General features: G+C 40.9%; 1 protein-coding gene across 1 annotated transcript in view; it reads left to right on the forward strand.

Moving 5' to 3' along the window:
- The window catches only part of LGR5 (leucine rich repeat containing G protein-coupled receptor 5), a 76,805-nt gene that overhangs the window by 43,374 nt on the left and 12,291 nt on the right, over window positions 1–21,140 (forward strand). Inside the window, exons 5-13 of the mRNA XM_032593793.1 lie at window positions 5,466–5,681; window positions 7,600–7,671; window positions 10,521–10,589; window positions 12,205–12,276; window positions 15,653–15,724; window positions 15,874–15,942; window positions 16,084–16,155; window positions 19,510–19,575; window positions 20,964–21,035. Coding sequence (XP_032449684.1) covers window positions 5,466–5,681; window positions 7,600–7,671; window positions 10,521–10,589; window positions 12,205–12,276; window positions 15,653–15,724; window positions 15,874–15,942; window positions 16,084–16,155; window positions 19,510–19,575; window positions 20,964–21,035 — 780 coding nt within the window. The remainder of the gene's footprint in view (window positions 1–5,465; window positions 5,682–7,599; window positions 7,672–10,520; window positions 10,590–12,204; window positions 12,277–15,652; window positions 15,725–15,873; window positions 15,943–16,083; window positions 16,156–19,509; window positions 19,576–20,963; window positions 21,036–21,140) is intronic.

A 21,140-nucleotide genomic window follows, 5' to 3' on the forward strand; every position in this document is an offset into this window, starting at 1 on the left:
CCAGAATGGAACATGGAGTCACAGTAGCTTTCTTGCCTCCCCCTGTGGCCACAGCTGACAAGTCACCACATTCTGTTGAGCCCACTTATTTAGCAATCCTCCCACCGGGCCTTCCTGTCCATCTCCATACTTCTTTCAGGCCCTCATCTTTTCTCACCCTCATGACTACAACTGCCTTGGTCACTTACTTTCCCACCAGTCCATCTGCACAGTGCTATCAGAGCGATCTTTCCACAGCACATGAGGTAGCCAGTCAGGAGACACTATAGCTGCCCACCCCAGAGAAACATTTTGATGTAGATTCTGCAGATTATTTGGAAGACAATGGGACATTGCTCATGGGTAGATAACCCAGAAATCTTCTGAAAGTAGTTATCCAGACTCTAAGTGCTTACCTTGGACACTCAAGAGTATTGAAGCCAGTCAGGATCTGGATGATCCTGACAAGGTCCCACTGGCGAGGAAAGACAAATCCAGATCCACGAGGGACAGTCCCCTTGGCCAAGCAGTTTGCACAGCAGAATCCATTTGGTAGTTATGGAGTCCTCCAACCTCAAGCCCTCCCTCCAGAGAGGGAGTTATTGCAACATATGCCCCAAAGTCATGACAGAACCATTTCTCATCGGTTGTAGTTCTCTAAGTAACACTGCCCAGACTCATACTTGATGAAAATTATGTTCATGCACCAGATGATGTCCTCGTTTTCCTCAGCCATGTGAGCCTTTGTGAGCCTTTTTGGACGTTTGCTGGCCTAACGCAGAAGATGTGTGCATCTTCTTTTCTCTGTGTTGGGAGGCTACCTACAACTTTAATCCAAACATGCAGTGTAGCTACTGAATTTACATGTGAAGGATTATGGTGAGTGGAAAATCAGCAGTCCCGCCAGCCCGTATGACCCCCCAAAATGTCAGTCTCCTTTAGAGAGATTTGAAATTACAAAGGATAAGTTAAAGAAACTTTTAGAGGAAGGGGAAGCACTTCCTAAATGTGAAGATTTTTCTCAAATAATAACACCTAAAATTTGTAGAGTGCTTCACTGTTTACAAAACACTTCCACATGTTTTCTCTAATTCCCATGGCAATTCTGTGACCTGTTATGATTCTGCTTTACAGATATGAAAGTTGACCCTCAGAGAAATTAATCAGTGTGCCCCCAAATATCAAAATTAATAACTGACAGAGTCTTGACTCAATTTGTCTTAATTTTTCTAATTCAGTGCCCTTTCCAGTTTACCATATGTCTATTAAGTAACTAGTTGTTTGACATAAAAAGTAGCATAGGGGCACCTGGATGGCTCAGTTGGTTAAGCTTCAGACTGTTGATGTTGGCTCAGGTCATGATCTTGCAGTTTGTGAGTTCAAGCTCCACATCGGACTCTGCGCTGACAGTGTAGAGCCTGCTTGGTATTCTCTCTCCCCCTCTCTCTCTGCCCCTCCCCTGCTCATGCTGTCTCTCAAAAATAAATAAATAAAACTTTAAGAAAAAAAAAAGAAAGTAGTGTAAAATTTTATCTATCAGATTGCTATAAGTTATACGTAACATAAGGAGCATAAAATGGGTGCCGTTTCCCTTATAGTGATTACTTTTCTGAATGCATTTCAAGATCATAATTAAGAAGTTTTATTTGTCTGAAAGATAGTCAGGCCATTCCCATTGTTAAAGTGTTTGTTTGGCTACAGCTGTCTGCATCCAGGTTCTGTGCTACCTCTGTCACATTGCTGATAGATACTTAAGTGTCAAGATCATTGCTAGGAATTGTCTCTGAGAATGTGCTATCACATGTCACCACTTCTCCTTTGCCTTTGGAGTGAAGATGTTCTAGTCAGTAATGTATCAGGAACAACGATTGGCCCTTTGTGATTACGCGTGCGCACATACACATGTGCATGCACACGCATGTAATTGTAATACTGAAGACCGAAAAATGAGGATAACCTATTAAGTCTAATTGCAGATACCTCTTAATTATTTGTTATGGAAGATAAAAAAAGTAGCGTTTTTCAGGATCAAAATTCACTGACAATGCAGTACTCCTTTTAACCAACTTTTGACTAAGGTAAAATTTGAGTTCACCTCTTTTACTCTGAATGGTTTCCATGGTCATAAAACAAAAACACAAACTGTTAACCAGGCTCAAGTAATAATAATTTAAAATCCTTAAGGAGAATTACAATTTACGAAGCTTTGTCATACCCCTTCCTTCATCATAAAGCAATCTTATAAAATAGAGGGGTGTTACCCCCATTTTACGGGTGTGAAGGCTGAGATCTGTTGACTTGACCATGATCACACAGCTACTATGTATATACTGCAGATCTAAGATTTCTCATCCCAAATTCAGATTCTAAGCTGCCTACACGCACACACACACACCCTTTATGATTTGCATGAAATGGAAATGATAATAAAGAAACACTTAAGGGGTAGGGCCCCTGGGTGGCTCAGCTGGTTGAGCATCCGACTTCAGCTCAGGTCATGATCTCATGGTTTGTGAGTTCGAGCCCCACATTGTGCTCTCTGCTCTCAGCACAGAGCCCGCTTCAGACTCTCTCTCTCTCTCTCTCTCTCTCTCTCTCTCTCGCTCTCTCTCTGCCCTTCCCCCCTTCTCAAAAATAAATAAACATAAAAAAAAAAAAAAGAAACATTTAAAGGGTGCCTGGGTGGCTCAGTCAGTTGAATGCCCGACTTCAGCTCAGGTCAGGTGATGATCTCACAGTTCTTGAGTTTGAGCCCGACATCGGCTCGCTGCTGTCTGGGCAGAGCCCACTTCCGATCCTCTGACCCCGTCTCTCTCTGCCCCTCCCCCACTCACATTTTCTCTCTCTGTCTCTCTGTCTCTCAAATACACATTCAAAAAGAGAAACACTTAAAAAGTGGAGCTATATAATGCAGTTGTTTTTGTTGCTCCTGACAATATCATAAAACCACATTTTTATGTGTGTTTTTGTGTTCTCTGTAGTGATGTTTTTCTTATACAGCACTACTTAAATATGACATTTTCCAAGCCTATGCATAGACCATGCCAGCTGCCCCAAAAGACCAGACTGACATAATATGAGCTCTTTGTTTACTCAGTGAATAGGCACAACTTGTGCCCTGCCAGCTGCTTGGCCCACAGTCTTAACCTTGTTCTGTGAGAAACACCTGTATGAGTGGCTGGATAATTAATTCCATACTCCAGCCTTAGGATCTTCTGTTAAGATTAAATCAGATAAGGCCTCTGACTGTGAACAATATACCACTCTCTGGATTAGGTTTGGACCACTGAGGCCAGGTGGACATGGACTTCAAAACACTGCGTTCAGAGGGAGTGTGGTTTATTGGGAGCTTCTTACCTGAAGAGACGATTGAGGCAGAGAAATGTTTTAGTGCTACGCTCAGGATATCCGAGTGTGGGGTCTGGGAGTATTAGTATGTGAAGTGTTAGGACTGGGCAGAATTGCCCCTGCCTTACTCAATTCATTAGGGATAGTAAATTGCTCTAAGATTACAGCATGGAGGCAGATTACATTCCTTTTTCGGGGGCGGGGTGGGAGGTGATTCATTAAAGACATTTATCCAGAGAAATGGGCTTATTGACATTGAAAACTGAGACCAAGGTCACTTCAAGTTCTAGCAGGAGCATTAACAGTAATTTAAATATCGAAGACAAGCCTGTGACTCAATGCTGAGAGAGCCTTTTCTGTAAAGGTATGTGGACGTTTGCATGAACCTTAAAATGACTCATCTTCAGGACTCTTGGAAGCCACTTGTTGATATCTAATGCATAAGCCACTGGCAATTATCAGACAATATGTCACCTAAAATGCGGAAGCTCACGTCATTTCAATAAAGTCTTCCTTCTTTAATCGTTACAAAGAGTTTACATACGTGCTTTGCTTCTGGTTAAATAAAAACAATCACTTCCTCACCCCTGACGAAAAGTATACCTTATTTGAACCTGGGCCAGACATGTCCTCACCAGAGCAAGGGGGAAGAGGCAGTGTTGAGTTTTCCTAAACATTTCTGGTTCCCCATTGATAGAACCTGGAGATATTTATTTGGAACCTGTGTTTCTGCTGCCTGCAGTAATTGTTGCCCTCCTGGAAATGTAATTATGAGTGGGCCGTGACACCGAACTCTTCAAATTCATTCCACGTGACCTGATCTCAGTTATTCTCAAAACTTTGTCCAGGGCCTTCTTGGTCCATCACTTGTTCCCATTCGGTCAGTAGAGGTAGGAGCTAGAGGACAAGTGAAGTGACTTATGTGACCAAAAGTGAGGAAGCCGCTTTCCAAAGAGATTAGCTCCCTACCACAGAGAATTCTCTGTTTCTAAATTGTTTAAATTTGGTTTGCAAGGGATTATTTCATGATCCTGGTGCGCTTCCTGCATCTGTTTAGTCTTAAATGCTTCCTAAAACATTTTTCAAAATCCATGCGTGATTTTCTAATCCTCCCTAATACATGGACTACTTAAAATGCAACTCCTCTTATTCTTTTTTTTAATCCTAGCTTTGGAAACAAATGTGTGAGCTTTAAGAACGGATGAGAAAAATGAGAGAGAGCCATCGGAAGCATTGCTGGGTGAAGGTGGTTCTCTTGTTCATGCACCTTACAGGAAATTTCAATTTCCAATAAGAAAAGTTCAGGCGTTGTCATCACAGCCTCTGTTTCTGTTGGGCAGGGGCGAAACAAATGCATTGCACTCCCTCTGCTGGCTCGGAAGCTGCAATCGCTCATTAACCAGATCTATATTTAGATGTAGTTCCCCATTAAAAAAAAAAAAAATGGTATGTAGAAGAAAGAAGCAAAACCTGGGACAGCTGCTAATTTTACTATTCATTTAAAATGTCAAGAAAAACAAATATCTGCCCAATGCAAATGGTTAAATGAGCAAGAAAGCCAGCAGTTTTTAGGCTTTTCGGCATTGTACTAGGAAAAAAATAAAGGCTGCCTCTTCCCTCCCCAAGGCGTATCTCCAACAGCCTTTAAAAATTACTCCGTTCTTTTCCAATACTGAAATGATCTTTTCCCAGAGCTCAATGAGCAAATTAATAGAATAGTATGTTTCATATGTTTGAAACACTCCAGAGAAAGCAAAGGCACGGATTTGGCTCTGGGTGAGGGGGAAGAGAAAGGGTGTCTTTCTCCTGGTGTCAGAAAGGAAAACTAAAAGATCATCACGCTGAAAGTCTATACCTCAGGGGAGGCCACTTTCATGCCTGAAGGCATGTTACCCACAAGCCTGGAAGGGAATCATAGCTCCGTGGAATTTTATGGCCCAGCAGACCTAAGAAGGCATGGTTGTACTCCTGAGTGAGGACAGCCTACCAGGAGAGCAAGACGTTCCAGATGTCAGGGCATCCTGGGGGCCCGAGCCCTGCTTCACTCAGGTTCAACAGCATATTGAGAGTTTTCCTGCAAGGCAGATCTTCTGGCCCGGTTTTGCCCTCTTTACCTTCTTGCTTGCTTTCTTCCCCAGGCGTCTGGATGCTAACCACATCAGCTACGTCCCCCCGAGCTGTTTCAGTGGCCTGCATTCCTTGAGGCACTTGTGGCTGGATGACAACGCCCTGACAGAAATCCCTGTCCAGGCTTTCAGAAGTTTATCAGCACTGCAGGCCATGACTTTGGCCTTGAACAAAATACACCACATACCAGACTATGCCTTTGGAAACCTCTCCAGCTTGGTAGTTCTGTAAGTTTATTGATTCCCCCCGCCCCCCGCCTTTATACTTTTTAACTTTGGCCTTCAAGTGCCAGTCTTTCAAACCTTGAATAGGGACATTTTCAGGGAGGAAAACCCCCTGAACCCCTCCCCAAAATGACTCACAAATGTTCTAATTGTATAAAAGAATTCAACAGCTTTTAGCAAGCACCTGCTAAGTGCCAAGCACTGCAAGGCAAAGATAAACTATTACCTGTGTCTTCGGGAAGCCGATGAATATTGTTCAGGCAATCCTCACGCTGTACAGTTAGTCCAGTGACTGAAGTTAATAAAAACTCCTTATTTCTGGTAATAGTTTATTATTCAGGTCAAACTGAAATATGCCTTTATTACTTAATATTTTTTGAACCCCTACCAGGGGGGAGAGAAGTAACAATAAACCATTGACAGAGAGCTGTGCGTTTGTGGGGCTTTCTTCCTGATGAGTCTAGATTTCTTTAAGTAAACCAAAATTATTCTCGAGTAAGTTTGAAAAATAATCAGTCTTCTTTAAGAGTGTAGTGATATATAAAAACATTTAAAAAATTTTTTTTAAAAACCGACTTCAGCTCAGGGCATGATCTCACAGTCTGTGAGTTCGAGCCCCGCCTCCGGCTCTGTGCTGACACCTCAGAGCCTGGAGCCTGGTTCAGATTTTGTGTCTCCCTCTCTCTCTGCCCCTCCCCTGCTCATGCTCTGTCTCTCTCTGTCTCAAAAATAAATAAAACCATTAAAAAAAATTTTTTTAAGAGTGTAGCGATATGCCCCCGGTAATATAATGGTCCCTCAAGGCTGATAGAGGAAGACAGCAGCTGCTCAAAAGGCTGTAAGATCAGTGTGCGTAGGAACTGAAGAGGGCTTCTTCTGCCCTGTTTCTTCCCTTTGCTCCACACCCGCCCCCGGCCTGCCACTGCCTTCTATTATTCCAGTTTTCTTGATTACCCATCTCCCTTGTATTGTACTACATCTTCCTTTGAGGGCTGGCCAGCTTCTTACCCCTTTCCGCATGTGTTGTATGTGGAAGATTGTCAGTAAATGTCACATGAAACCAACATATATTTATTAGAATAAAAATCTTAGTCTAAGAGGATAAGAAGTTTGGGGTGATATTAACAAATTTCTATACGGACTCTCACATATAAAGATGATGCTACCGACCCACCAGAGGCTGGGTATGTGCTTTAATTTTTTCCTCCCCCTGAGGGAATGGGTTTACAAGAGATCCACCCATTCTTTTTCACCCCATTCTCCTTAAGCCCATTTTCCAAAAATCCCTTTGGGACTTGGTCCAGTTTTCAGTTATGTACACAGCTGCTCTCACTGGCCCTGACTTAACTGACTTACCATTGAGCCAAAGATGATAATTGTACACACTAATACTGCGTCGAGATAACTAATCTCCCTGGGCAGCCAAAAAAAATCTGATCGCCGTTCTCTGTGGCTAAAATTGTTGTTGCCTGTTAACCTGTGGCCCCACCCTGGGAATGTAGACATTATAAGCCAGGAGCTTTGCTAGAAAATATGCTTCAAACGCTTCCTTCCATCCTTCATTTGCCAAAGATGGTCAGAATCTCTGCTTAACATCCTACATCCCAAAGCCGTGTTAACAACCTGAACTTCCTTTTATCAGCATGTTGCCCATAGTATTATACACTCCCTGATATCTCAAACCCAAAAGATAAAACTGTCATTGCCTATTAAATTCTCGGGTATATGATCATCTATGGTAAGAGCGGATGGGTCATATAGACCTTTTAAAAAAAACAACAAAGTTAAACAAAGCATTTCTTATATATAATTAGTGCGTTCTTTACTCTAAGTTTCTTTGGATTTAATCAATCTGAATGCTGTGCCTAAGTTTTCCTGTGCAGCATGCCTTCCTGACTGTGTCTGTAATGTTCTTCTGCAGGCATCTCCATAATAATAGAATTCACTCCCTGGGAAAGAAATGCTTTGATGGGCTCCACAGCCTAGAGACTTTGTGAGTTGACCTTTTATTTGTTTCCCTTTTTTCAGTGTTTTCATGAGTATTCTGAAGGAATCAAAATAGCCTTAAAGTCAAACTTGCTGTTTGGTTTGGTTAATTGCCTGAGCTTTAAACAGATATTTACGGCAGCTTTATCTTACACACACACACACACACACACACACACACTCACACACACACACACACACACACACAGAGCTAAGCAATAAAACTGATATTTTATTTTAATCTAACAAGAGTGGTAAATGAGTTAGAATCATTATAAACTAAATGAGATGTTCTCTACCGAGCAGTGACTGTTTGCTTAGGAATGTGTACTCTGTGTCAAGGATCAATTCTATACTGTCACTCAGGCTCACTATTCATGAGTCTAGCCTGCACTCCCTGCTCCCCCACCCCACTGCCCCCAGTGAGAGGACACCAACCAGGCAAATGCCAGGACTCTCTAATCTGAGATGAACAGGCGTCTCATTAACAAACCACAAAGGTTCACACTAAAGCAATTCAAAAAACTAAAAAATAATAACAGCTACCATTTCTTGGGCATATCTATAACCAAATATTGCACTGCGTGTTGGCAGACATTGTTTCATTTAACAGCCATCTGAGGAGAGGAGCCATCACTGACCCACTTTCCGCTCTAGTCAGGTTAAGTTATTTTACGAACATGACATATCTAGTCAGTAGCATAGCTGGGATTTGCTTCTTCCCTAGTTTGAGTCTGAAGTCCATGCTTACCAGTATACACTGCTTCCAAAGAATAGGTCAAAAGTTCAGTTCTGAATTGGTACCTATAATAAAAATAGAGTCCAGCCAGCTGACCGCCAAGAGCCTTTCCCAGAGGCACGGTGAGAAGAATTCTCATTGACCTCACCAGGTTCCAGCCGTTTCCCAGGGGAAGAGCTGCTCCTCATTGCCCTAGCTGAGTGAGAGAGGTATAATGAGGGTAAGGTGACAGGCAGTGAGGGTCCTGAGTGTTCTGGAAGAAAGGGCATGCTTCCATTTGTGCCCCCTCTCACTCCCATATTTTTAATATTCAAATACAGTGAGTCACACAGGGCCTGAATCTACAATGTTGGCTCTGACCCAAGAGATACCAAAGACCATCTCTTCTGTGGCCTTGGAGCCCATTATTTATTTGAATACAGAGCTTAGCATTCGTACATGGTCGGTTTAGCTTCGAACCAGGTCTGGGTCTGGTGATTTCCTGAGGGACCATCTGTTGTTAGTGGTCTTCTCCAGGTCAATGAGTGCTCACGCTCTCTTTCCAGGGTTACTTAAATCACCCTGTGCCTCCTCTTAGAAGAGAGGAACCATCCTCATAAGGAGATGCCAAAGATGAACTTATCCAGAACTCTGAAGTCAATTTCATGGCATAAGCAAGCCATTCCCATGAGCTGCTTGGTAAAATTAGAACTTCTCCCTTATCCACACAGGGCTGGGCATGATATCTCAGCAATGCAAAGCACCTTCCAGTCCTTTCCAACAGAGGAGGAACAAAAAACAGTATTGGCTTTGAAGGGTGTTTCCATAAATAGTGTCTCCTTTTTTCCCCCCACGTTTGAGATGAAGACCTTGGATTTCATGTAAAGAGTAAAGCATTTCTGGGCAAATTCATATGAGTCTCATTCTCCCCCTCCCCTCCCCTCCCCTCCCCTTGCCCAGGGCTACAGAGGATCAGTAAATTGGTTACTCTCAACCTCTTCCTTTCCCTCACTAGAAACCCAAGTAATTTATAAGGACCCAGTCCTCGTTTAATCAAAACAGAGCATCTGGAGAGATTTACAAACAGGAAGAAAATTTATGTCCACAAAAGACATGAGTTTCCTGCCTGCAGTATAGCTTAAGGATGGTTTGTGCCAGACAAGTAGGAATCCTGATTCATGTTTAACTCGGTCAAATTATCTCTCTTAAAATTAAAAAGCAATTCTTCTCCATAGAGGAAGATCTAACCACATCTGATTGCCTGACCAAAAGGTTTTTCTGCGTCATCTGGGAAATCTGACATTCCCAGAGACTAGGAGGCAATTACTTTTTCATACGAAGTTGTAGACATAAGGTGGAGTAAGTCTATAAAGGGCTTGTGAGTAATGGAATTGAAAAGCCATTTGTGTCATAACAGATCGAGAAATTAATGTTTCAAAATTGTTTGGCCATTCCATCTCTGTGCCTGAAGGATAACATAGAGCTCTGCCTCACAGACCAGGAAAACATACTTCTGATCTGAATCATTATTTGTGACCCTGAAGAAACTCTAGACCCGATGCCCTTCCTGAGAGTACCCAGTACCACATAAACCTCTCCAGAAGCAGGCGATCATCCTGGACCTCAGCCTGGGAGAGACACATGGACTCATCAGGAGTCAGGGACAAAGCAGCTCTCCAAGATGCCCCCTCAGGCGAGACTCTGAAACGCAGGGGGGTAGGTCAGAGGGTGTAGGTGGGAACAAGAAAGGAGATGTGATTCAGGAGCTAGGACGAGAGCACACACAAGTGGGCAGCTTGGTGAGCCGGGTTCAGGTGAACGGCTACATCAGCAAGCAGCCAACACCTGGCCAAACGTCCCTCTTACTTGAACGTTAACACTGTCATCTGTCCCTCCCTTTTTTTAAATGCCTCTGTGCCACTGAGACTTGACTCTGAAATGTCTCATGATCAGTGTGATGACCAATTTTAATGCACATACTGGTCAGCAAGCCAAGAAAATCTCTTTCCATAAAGAGAAGGAATGAGAATTTTTATCAGTGATCCTGCCCCATTGGACGGCATGTTAACTTTCTCTGTATAAGTAGTATATTCGAATTTTTAAATGAGAAACTGAAAATACTATTTACTTATTTTCAGAGATTTAAATTATAATAATCTTGATGAATTCCCCACTGCCATCAGGACACTCTCCAACCTTAAAGAACTGTAAGTATTTAGGACAGATTTAATGGGAGAATTCTATTCTTTGTGAATTCACTTTAAAATATGTTTGATTATTGTACATAGGGTGACTGACTAGAAGATTTTTAAAAGTTTGTATAGGGGCACCTAGGTGGCTCAGTCGGCTAAGCATCTGGCTCTTGATATCAGCTCAGGTAGTGATCTTGCAGTCTTGAGATCAAGCCCCAAGTTGGGCTCCATGCTGAGTGTGGAGCCTGCTTGGGATTTTCTTTCTCCCGCTCTCTTTCTGCCCCTCCCCCACTCTCTCTCTCTCTCTCTCTCTCTCTCTCAAAATAAATAAACAAACATTTAAACAAATAATGTATAAATAATGGTTAAGTAAACCTGTAATATATTTTAATTTATTCTATCATTAGATAGTCTTTTTTAAATTTATAATGGATTTCTCTAATATGTGTATATTAAAAAATATATACATAGTTCTCTAAATCATACTCTTTTCCTAAGCTATATTTCCCCAACATTTATATACTTCATAGATTTATAGAAAATTGCTATGGAATTCAATTATTTGCCAAGCATTTTGAAAAACAAACTTCTCTAGGCTGCATAAGTCTAGGACTAGAGAAATCAAATGCATGTGCCTAGTACTATGCTAGATGCTTTCACATACATTATTTCATATTCTTTAAATACTCTGTGAGTCATATTTAATTTTTAAAAACCTACAATTTTACTAAGGTAAAGCTAACTTTCAGCTCCTAGGTTGCATATATTGTCTTTTATATACTAAAATTTAATTGCCTTTTCTTTGTACCTAAAAATATGAATAATGTATGAAAGGAATGTTCCAATATTTGGAAAGAAAAATAAACAGAGAGCCTATCCTCTTGGCTGAGAGAAATAAGACACACAGCTAAAGGAGGCAGACTTTGTTTGTAAGAAAAAGGCTTGTTTGTAAGAAAAAGCCTTTAGGAGGGGGTTCTCCCTCAGGAACCCCACGTGTGGCTGTACCGGGAAGTCATCGTGGTCTCTGCTTAGGCAACCCAAAGACTGCCACTCACCTATCCAGCCACCAGCCCACATGAGACCCAGAGATCATTGACTCTGCCCCTCTGCCATTCAGACAACATTAGCACCGACAGAGGAGAGTCAATTTGTTATTACACACTCACTGAGCACCTTCCCTCAGCTCAGGAAATTTTGCCCTCATAAGGAGATTACTTAAATCTCTGCTTCACAGCAGCTTAAGTCAATTTTCTCTTCTCCTAGCTTCAAATGGGGTCAGAAGGAGTGATCATAATCCCCTCTCCAAAGATGGTTCCCTCTCTCTCAAGTTGTTATACAATGGTGCTCTATTGGATATTAACAGATGGAATTTCTTTTTGTAACATTAGATTGTAAGTTTCCATAAAGCACAACTATTATTTTCAGATTCTTTATTCCTCTTTCAAGATAAGAGTTCGTGATTTCTTTTTCTCCTAGAGAGCACATAAGCTTCAAAATGCATAGAGGAATTTAACTGTATCCTCTAGTTACCAAAGAGGTTGATTATTGCCACAGGAAGGGGGGGGGGTACCATTACATAACTTTACCCTACACGTTATTTTCTAAAAAAAAAATTTCCCTCTCTTTCTAGAGGATTTCACAGCAACAATATCAAGTCAATACCTGAGAAAGCATTTGTAGGCAATCCTTCTCTTATTACAATGTAAGTGGCCATAGTTCTTTTTGATTTTTCCATCCTGAAATATAATACATAATGCACTGTTAAATATAATACAATGAGTGTCCTATATTTTCCCAAGTTTGGTCTTTGTCAGTGTAAGAATCTATACAGAGAAGTGTATGGAGAGATGTTTTGTCAGGTTTTAGTTGAATGCTAAAATAACATCAAAGATTCTTTTTTTCTACACCCTACAAGTGTGCATTGCATTATGCTTCGTATCTTCAGATGCCTTGTCTCACTTCACAAAAATCTTGTGAAATAGTTTTGCTTATCTCTATTTTCTAAGGAATAAAACTCATTTTCAGAGTATCAATGTCAAGGTCACCTAGTCATTCAGAACTTAAATCCAAGTATACTCGAAATATAAATTATTACATACAAATGGGAGTCCTTTACAGCAATAGACTCCATTGATGGTGGGGGTTTGGGGCATACTGGCTTATGCTAGGTTTCTATATCGATTTGTTACCAAGCCCAAGCATTGAGTCACATTTATAGAATTACAAGCTAGGTTGTAATTCTAGAAAGATGTGTATATTCTTAAAAGGTGTATTGGGGATTTATATGCCATCAAAGCATAAAATAGAGTTACAACTACAGCATATAATTAATTGGTTATATGTTCACATTTTAGCAGAGACAGAAAACTGATCATCTGTAGACATACAGGAAGATGAAAATAGGCATTAGGATTGTTCTTTGTTAAAGACCCCTGGCAGATTTGGGGCGTAGTACTGGCCTGAGGTCTGCAGGAGGGGTCTTGGATATGCAGGAGGAGAGTAAGGACAACTGTTGAACCTGACTCTAGGGGCATTTCTTGGTAGATATTCATCCTGTGCCAACTTAAGAGGCTTTTTGGAACCGGGTAGCATCTGTCACCAATGAGCTGGAATCCCAATTAGCCCTGACAACTGAAAAAAAAAAAAATACCATTCATCGTTTCTGAAATATGTTGACAGTATGTTGGCAAACTAAGGGTTTTAAAGTCTATTGCCAATAAACATTAGGCCTCATTAGAGAGTATTTACATATTAAGAGTTGGCAAATTGCATTGCCTTTGCTTCTTTTTCCTTGCAGCCACAAGCCTGCGTTTGTTTTTTTAATCGCTCTTTTGATATGCTAATACCACTTGAGAAAGGACTTGAAGCCCCCAAAATTTATTAGTGCTTCTATCCAGTATTTTATGGTATTCACTGTTTTCTCCCTGAAACTCTCCTCTCCTTGCTTCTGTCTCTATCTCTTGCCACTGCCACCCCATCAAGGATCCCCAGCTCCCACTCTGTGTGAACGCTTCCCTTGTCCCATTGGCTACCCAGTCCCCATGTCTACCTCTATGGTCCCTGTCCTCCGTGTGACTTCTTTTCATGCCCACTGCCCCCAGCCTCTGCCAGCCACCACCTCGACATTCTTGCCACCCTCCCTGCCTCTACCGCTAACAGACCTGTCACCCTGAAGCACAGCATCCGTCACTCTCTTGCTGTGAAACATACGGAGATTCAGGATTGTCTATCGTGAGTCTCCTGACCAGCTCCCCAAAGCTCTCCTCAATTACCATATGCCATAACCCAGATGGACTAAGCTATCCTCATAGAACAAAACTCTTTATTTCCTTTGCTCCTATGATTCCATCCCCTCACAATGCTTATTGAAATTCTGTCTTCCTGGGCCCATTTCCAATGATATTCCATTAAGTTTTTCTTGATCTCACAAGAAAACTCCCTCCTAAGAACCCTTTAACTCCTTATTTGTATTTGTGATACTTAGGTACACAAGCATGTGTATTCACATCTGCCCAGGATACATACATACACACGTGTGAACACAATTACATACATACAAGCATATCGTCTAGATAAGGGACAGTGTAATATTATGATGAAAACTCCATTTTTAATCATAAGACCTTCCAGCTCTAGCTCTTTCTCTTACCGATTGTCTAACCCAACAGAAGAAGTTGGAGGGTAAGAGGACAGAAGGGGACTTAGGTTGGTTGGGTGACAGTTCTATCCCAGGTACTATACCAGATGTCACATAAGCATTAGCTCTTTCAATTTTTACACAAACCCTACAACTAAGATTTGTTATTCCAGCTTAACAAATTAGGAAAGTAAAGCTCTGGGAAGTAATGTACTTGGCAAAGTATCTGAGCTTTAGTTTCCTCCTCCAAAAATGAGATAAATAATATCTAAGTATCTGTGCTATGGATCTCATAAAGCTGTTGAGTAGACCAACTGAGCTATACATGTGAAAGTACTTTATCAACCAGGACGTGGGATGCTGCTACTTATTTGTTCTGTCCCAACTGATTCCAAGCTTCTTTAGGGCAGGGACATTTTACCCATCTGCAAACTCCCAGAATCTAGCGTAATGTCAAGCACATAGTAGATACTTAATTACGGCTTCCCTAATGAATCAGTCTCTAAATTCCCACAGTACCGACCCTCATACTTTGAGCACAGTAGACACCAATAAATATTAGTTGAATTTCATTGAACTAGGATGTGTCAACTGAGAACTTTTTGTAGGGCTCCATTGACCAGACAATTCAAATACCATTACATTGAAAACATCTGTAGGACAGCCTGGGTGGCTCGGTTGGTTCAGTGTCTGACTCTTGATTTTGGCTCAGGTCATGATCTCACAGTTCATGGGATCAAGCCCCACGTCAGGCTCTGTGCTGACAGCGTGGAGCTTGCTTGGGGTTTTCTCTCTCCCTCTCTCTCTGCACCTTCCCCACTCATGCTCTTTTCTCTCTCCCAAAATAAATAAGTAAACATTTTCTTTAATCTGTAAAACAAAATATCATTTAAGTTCTAATAATGTCTTACCTTTAAAAGCAGTCATGACTTTTTTTAAAAAACTAAATGTCACCAAAAAAAGCAGAGTAGCAAATTTTCTCTCAAATAATTTAAGGAGTCCTTCTTGTATGTTATGATAAGATTTGACTAACTTTCATATAAATATATGTACTGCACTTTTGTTTATTTAATGATATGACTGGCAACCCCTTGAATTACCTTCTTGCCACTTGATGAATGGTCCACGGATGTTGGAGGAAGAGGAAGATTTTTAAGTATACCTATAGTCTGCTCACTTGCTTTTCTCCTTAGTAACTATCACTCATGTCTACCTTATTATCAGAAATTTTCATTTTTATATAGTATGGATTTCTTACCCAAAGCCTCCTCATGTGAGTTAAAACATTTTTGAGGTTTGCCTGATACCAAGTAATTGGGATGTTATACAATATAGTATAATCACGGTTACACACACTTAATATATTCCCTGAAATTTTGAACAGGTATTCATTTGTCATTCAACTTTTATACTAAGACATTGGTGTTTGGATTTTTTTCAGACATTTCTATGACAACCCCATTCAGCTTGTTGGAAGATCCGCTTTTCAACATTTACCTGAACTGAGAACACTGTAAGTTTTTCTCTTGCAGATCACTTTCCCTTGTAGGGTTGTTGTAAAAACCACATGCATATTTTAAGTTAAAGTGCTTTGAAAATGGCACTAAAATTACCCCTTTCTGGAAACTTCTTTTGATAGTACTCATGTATCCCTCCTTCTAGGACTTTGAATGGTGCCTCACAAATAACTGAATTTCCTGATTTAACTGGAACTGCGAGCCTGGAGAGTTTGTAAGTACTCGAATAGGCTCTTGACTTGGCCCAGCACACACACTGCCCTTGAAGCCTGACCAGTCTTAAAGTCAGTGAATAAAAATATGTCACTGTGCAATGCCTGAATAAAAGAATTATGTCTGGTTTGTGTTTCAACAGGACTTTAACTGGAGCACAGATCTCATCTCTTCCTCAAACCGCCTGCGATCAGTTACCTAATCTGCAAGTGTTGTGCGTATCAGGAAGGCAGTAACATTGTGTAAACAGGCAACTTCCATCTAGGAGCAAAATGGCAGGCGTTATTTCAATAATGCTTTAAAAGGGGAGAAAGTTCTTTCCTTGCAGGGCTCCAGAAGGTCGGTCCTCCCTCGCCCCCGTGGGGGGTTAGGGAATTGACTCTCTCATGTGACCCCGGTAATGGTGGCGGCACACACTTTGTTCCCAAGTTCCATCCAGTCTCCCATTAGAGTTTCAACTGGCACACGTTTCCTGTCAGAAAATGGATATGAACAAGCCTAGATAACTTAATTTCCCCTTCTTTGCAGAGCAGAAAAAAGTTACCTAATGGATTAAAAACCCAATATGGATGCCAAAATAAAAAATTAAGTTATCAGACCCATACAAACCTTGATAAAGGTGACCAAACATTCTTCCGGTATAGTTGTGGGTGCCATGTTCTAGTGTTTCCACTAATGGTTAAACAGCTTGCATATATTATTTCTGTTGACTTGGGTTGTTGGTTTTTTTTCCTCTGCCTTTCCCTTTGTGAAAAGTAGTTTATAGGAATTTGAAGAGCTTTGTTTTGACCTTCCATTTTCAGCCCTTCCCCTCAACTCCCAACCCTATTACCATCCTCTCATGCATTGTGGGGACTTAATGAATGGACCCTTAGTCTCCAGTCATGGCTGTGTTCTCACAGAGGAGACATCTGTGTCAGTTGAATGCCTCTAATTCCACCACAGGCTTCACCCAGTAGCAGAGCTACAAGCAGCACTACAAATGTAAGGGGAAGAATGGGAATGTCTGCCATAATGATTCTGCCTTCCCCTCTCCCCAGCCCCCTAGCCACTTCAGACTTCAGTTGTTCAGTGATAGGAGGTTGTAGTAACACCACGTGACAGCCTTGGAGTCAGTCATTTGTGTGTAAAGGGAGGGAACATAGAGTAAGTCTCCTCCTCTTCTCCCACATCGCCCTCTGAGGTGTAGATACAGATGAGGAAGCTGACAGTTAGGACAGTTAAGCACCTTTGTCAAAGTCACACAGCAAGAAAGTAGCAGAGTCCAAATTCAAATACAGGCAGTTTGATTGAATAGCTGGTGAAAGTGCATGAATAGCAGGAGAAAGTGCATGAACACCAGGTAGTGGAAATCTTAGGGGCCATTTTAGAATTCTGCCTACCCACCCAAAATGGCATAATTACCCTCATTTCTCAAGGAAACTGGCTTAATAACATGACTAAGATTTCACAGGCTATAGCTAATACTTAAGGAGCCAGCATTTAAACTGCATCTGTCTCCACTATGTCACATAGCAAATGGTAAACCACCCAGGTCTAGAATTGCATAAATTGGCTAAGAGCAAAGTCCCTGGTCTGTTTTTCTGGTTCAAATCCCATCTCTCTATACACCAGCAAGAGATCTTGAGCAAGTTATTTATCCCTTCTGGGGTTCCATTTCCCAATCTATAAAATAGAGACATAGCCATTTCCTTCAGAGGATCATCATGAGGATTAAATGAATTACTACATGTCAGACACTTATACCAGCACTGGAACATCGTAAACTCTCAGGCAGTGTTAGCTCTTATCAACTTCTTTCTCATTTCCCTTAAACCATTATTCTTTCTTCAAGCTATTCTTTCCTCAAGCTGAAACTTGAAAGGTCTGAAAGAATACAAATCCATTAACCACAGAAGCTTGTCATTTTCAAAGCACTTCAACCTGTAATTTTGATTTGTTCTTCACAACACTGCAAGATAAGCAGGTATCTTCTCATTTAAGGAGAGAACTAAAAAAGGTATAATGCTTTGACCAACATATTGACCAAGTTGAAGAATCCAAGTTGAGGCTGAGAATAGGACTCAGGGTCCCGACCTCTACTACAGTCTACTTTATGTTCTGGAAACATAGGTCTGCGAGCTTCCACCCTTTGGCTGAATCATCCACAGAGTACCTGTATATGAAGAAACTGCCCCCAAGTTGCCTCCCCTCCATGGGAATTCCCTGGCTGTGTGTGGCTTTCCCCACTAAGTAGCTGGTGATCTTAGGCAAATTATTTCACATTGTATGGTGATAATCAGTGTCTCCCTCATAAGGTGACCACAGGTCAAATGAAATAATTTAGGTAAAGCTGTAAACATGGTGTCTATATTTAAGAAGTGCTTCATCAATGTTAGCCATGAAAATCATTAGGTAGAAGGTAGGTAGAAGGTGACACTGGGTCTTTACGTGGGAGAAGGTTTTATGTATCCTGTACTAAGAGGTGCACAGGAAGGATTTGTCTCCTTGCAGTGTGTGGAGATGAGCGAACCAAATTATTATCAGCTTTGATGATATGTATGTTCATTTTATCACATTTACTACTTTTTAAAAATATACACCGAATTTTTAACCAGGTGTATTTGTGCGTAGGTGTGGGGTATGGTTTTGGGTTTTTTCATATTTTGTTTGGTTTAGTTTGGTCTTTCAAGCCTCTAGTATAAACTACAAACTTGTGTTTGCAAACAGCTTCATTTGCATTATTTGTGTGTGGTAACTGAACTGTATTTCTATATGAATTCCATTTATTCACTAAATGTAGAAAAAAGTGATCAATTACAAGAACAAGATAATTTAAAAGCCTCTTAGAAAACAGTATGGATTTTTCAGTTCCATGGTGGCGATCTGGTTTTAAGAATTAGAATCAGGCATGAAAGTGTGTTAGTTGATTAGCCGATAACTTTTAAAACATGAGACAAGATTTTTTTTAAATATCTATGTTACTTTATCTACCAGCTTTCTTTTTTTAAGCTTTCTGCAAATTACCATGGCTTGTTTTAGATTAGTTATATTATACTATAAATATGTCCAGATGTTTTTGTTATTCTGTAATTTGTTGAGTTTTGGCTGAAGACTTTCTTAGATTTTTTTTCCCCCTTGTAGTGATTGATTTCAAAGTTAGTGCTATGTTTTGACTTGTTGTTGGATTTTTTTTTAGCTGATTAGAAAAGAACCAACAATGATTCTCTTAGCTGTAGAGATATAGCAGCTCCTAGAAAGAGAGACACAATTATTTAATTTAATTTGGACTCATTTCAGCAAGATAATAGCTAGAACATTGTAGATCATCACTAACAAAATATAAATAAATCTGTTAAGTAAATTATTTAAATCAATTAAAGAAGTACAACAGCCACATTTCAGTAAACGTTTGGATCTATGCTTAATCCAATAATGCCTCTGACTACCTGCTCCATGTCAGGGCTGGGGAAACGTTCAGAGTCTGCCTTTGGGAGATATATCATCTTGGAGAGGAAAGGAGAGCAAAGCATGTTTCCTTAAGATTAATATATAACAGATTTTCCCTTTTGTACCTTCTGTTTTTCAGAGATCTATCTTACAACCTGCTGGAAGATTTACCCAGTTTTTCAGTCTGCCAAAAGCTTCAGAAAATGTACGTCTATAAGAGTTTCTAAGTCACTTAGCAAAGAACAAGAGCCAAAACTCACTTTTCCAGGGGTCATTGGTTTGCTTGCCCTGCAGGTCGCTGGGGAGGCATTTGGTGCTTTTCCCTTCTTATACACACAAGGTGTGACTGTGTAGGATGCCTATTAAGTTGGGAAACACAGATAATATTATTTTTCTATGCATTGTACTGTAAGTAAAGCATTTATTATGCTTTTTTTCTTTCTTCCCCCAAACTTGGTGATATAAGAACTGAGTTTATTTGAGCTTTGGAATTTTTCTAAACTTATATATCCAATGAGTGACGTTACTTTTAAATACAGGAAGGACTTGGGTTTGTTGGGGTGTTGGTTCCACATAGTCATCCTTAGAGGAGGTGCCCTATTTGTCTGTCATATTTGAGGTGCCATGGATGCTACTTACACATGAAACATGCTAACCTTCTTGCCTCCTCTACAAAGGATCAGCCTTATTGCTTTTTTTCATGTGTATTTATTTATTTTTTCGAGAGAGGGAGAAAGTGCACGCAGAGTCAGAGAGGGGCAGAGAGAGGGAGAGAGAAAGTCTCGAGCAGGCTCTGCGCTGTCAGCCAGAGCCCGATGAGGAGCTTGTTCTCAGGACCGGGAGATCATGACCTGAGTCCAAACCAAGAGTTGGATGCTTAACCGACTGAGCCACCCGGGCACCCCATCATTATTGCTTTATAGACATACTTCGGTTTTGATCAAAACAATATTAACCATCTGGGGTGCCTGGGTGCTCATGGTTTCCACTCAGGTCATGATCTCATGGTTTTTGTGTGACAGAGCCCCCGTCGGGCTCTGTGCTGACAGTGACAGCCCTGCTTGGGGTTCTCTCTCTCTTCTTTCTTTCCCTCTCTCTCTGCCCCTCCCCCACCCTCTCAGTCTTTCTCAAAATAAGTAAATAAACTTTAAAAAAAAAAAACGATATTAACCATCGGTCTTTTCCCACTTAATTTTTCCCTGAATGCCTTTGGGTGATTAAGAGAGAAAAAGAAAGACAAATCCATCTTTAAAAGGTAAGGATTTGACTCTCTTGAAGACCCCCAAAGAATACTAGAATGTCTCACAAGGCAGAGCCAGCAGGCGCCAAGTGATTGAATGATGATGGCATTTGGAATATAGTTTTACATCCACCCGAAAGAACTCGTTGCTCTGAAAGAGCGGCAACGCTTAAGTGTATAAATTGGAATGTTCTTCTTTAAACAAAACAAAAAATTTTTAATCAGTCACTTGACACTCATATTTCATGTGTTCCTTTGATTGAGGGCAGGTAATCCTTCTGTAGAAGTACTCCGAAAACTAATCTTTGAAACCAGTGACTTTGAAATCAATCTTTGGAACTCTGTCGTTTCAGAGACCTGCGACATAATGAAATCTTTGAAATTAGAGTTGACACTTTCCAGCAGTTGCTCAGCCTCCGAGCTCTGTGAGTACTGCCTGCCAGCACCTTTCCCAATACAGAGCGCTTTCTTTCTCTTTCGGGTGTTCCCCAATGTTTTCTTTCCACTGTACACTGGAATTGTTGGGCTTT

The sequence above is a fragment of the Lynx canadensis genome, chromosome B4, assembly GCF_007474595.2.
Source record: "Lynx canadensis isolate LIC74 chromosome B4, mLynCan4.pri.v2, whole genome shotgun sequence".
NCBI lineage: Eukaryota > Metazoa > Chordata > Mammalia > Carnivora > Felidae > Lynx > Lynx canadensis.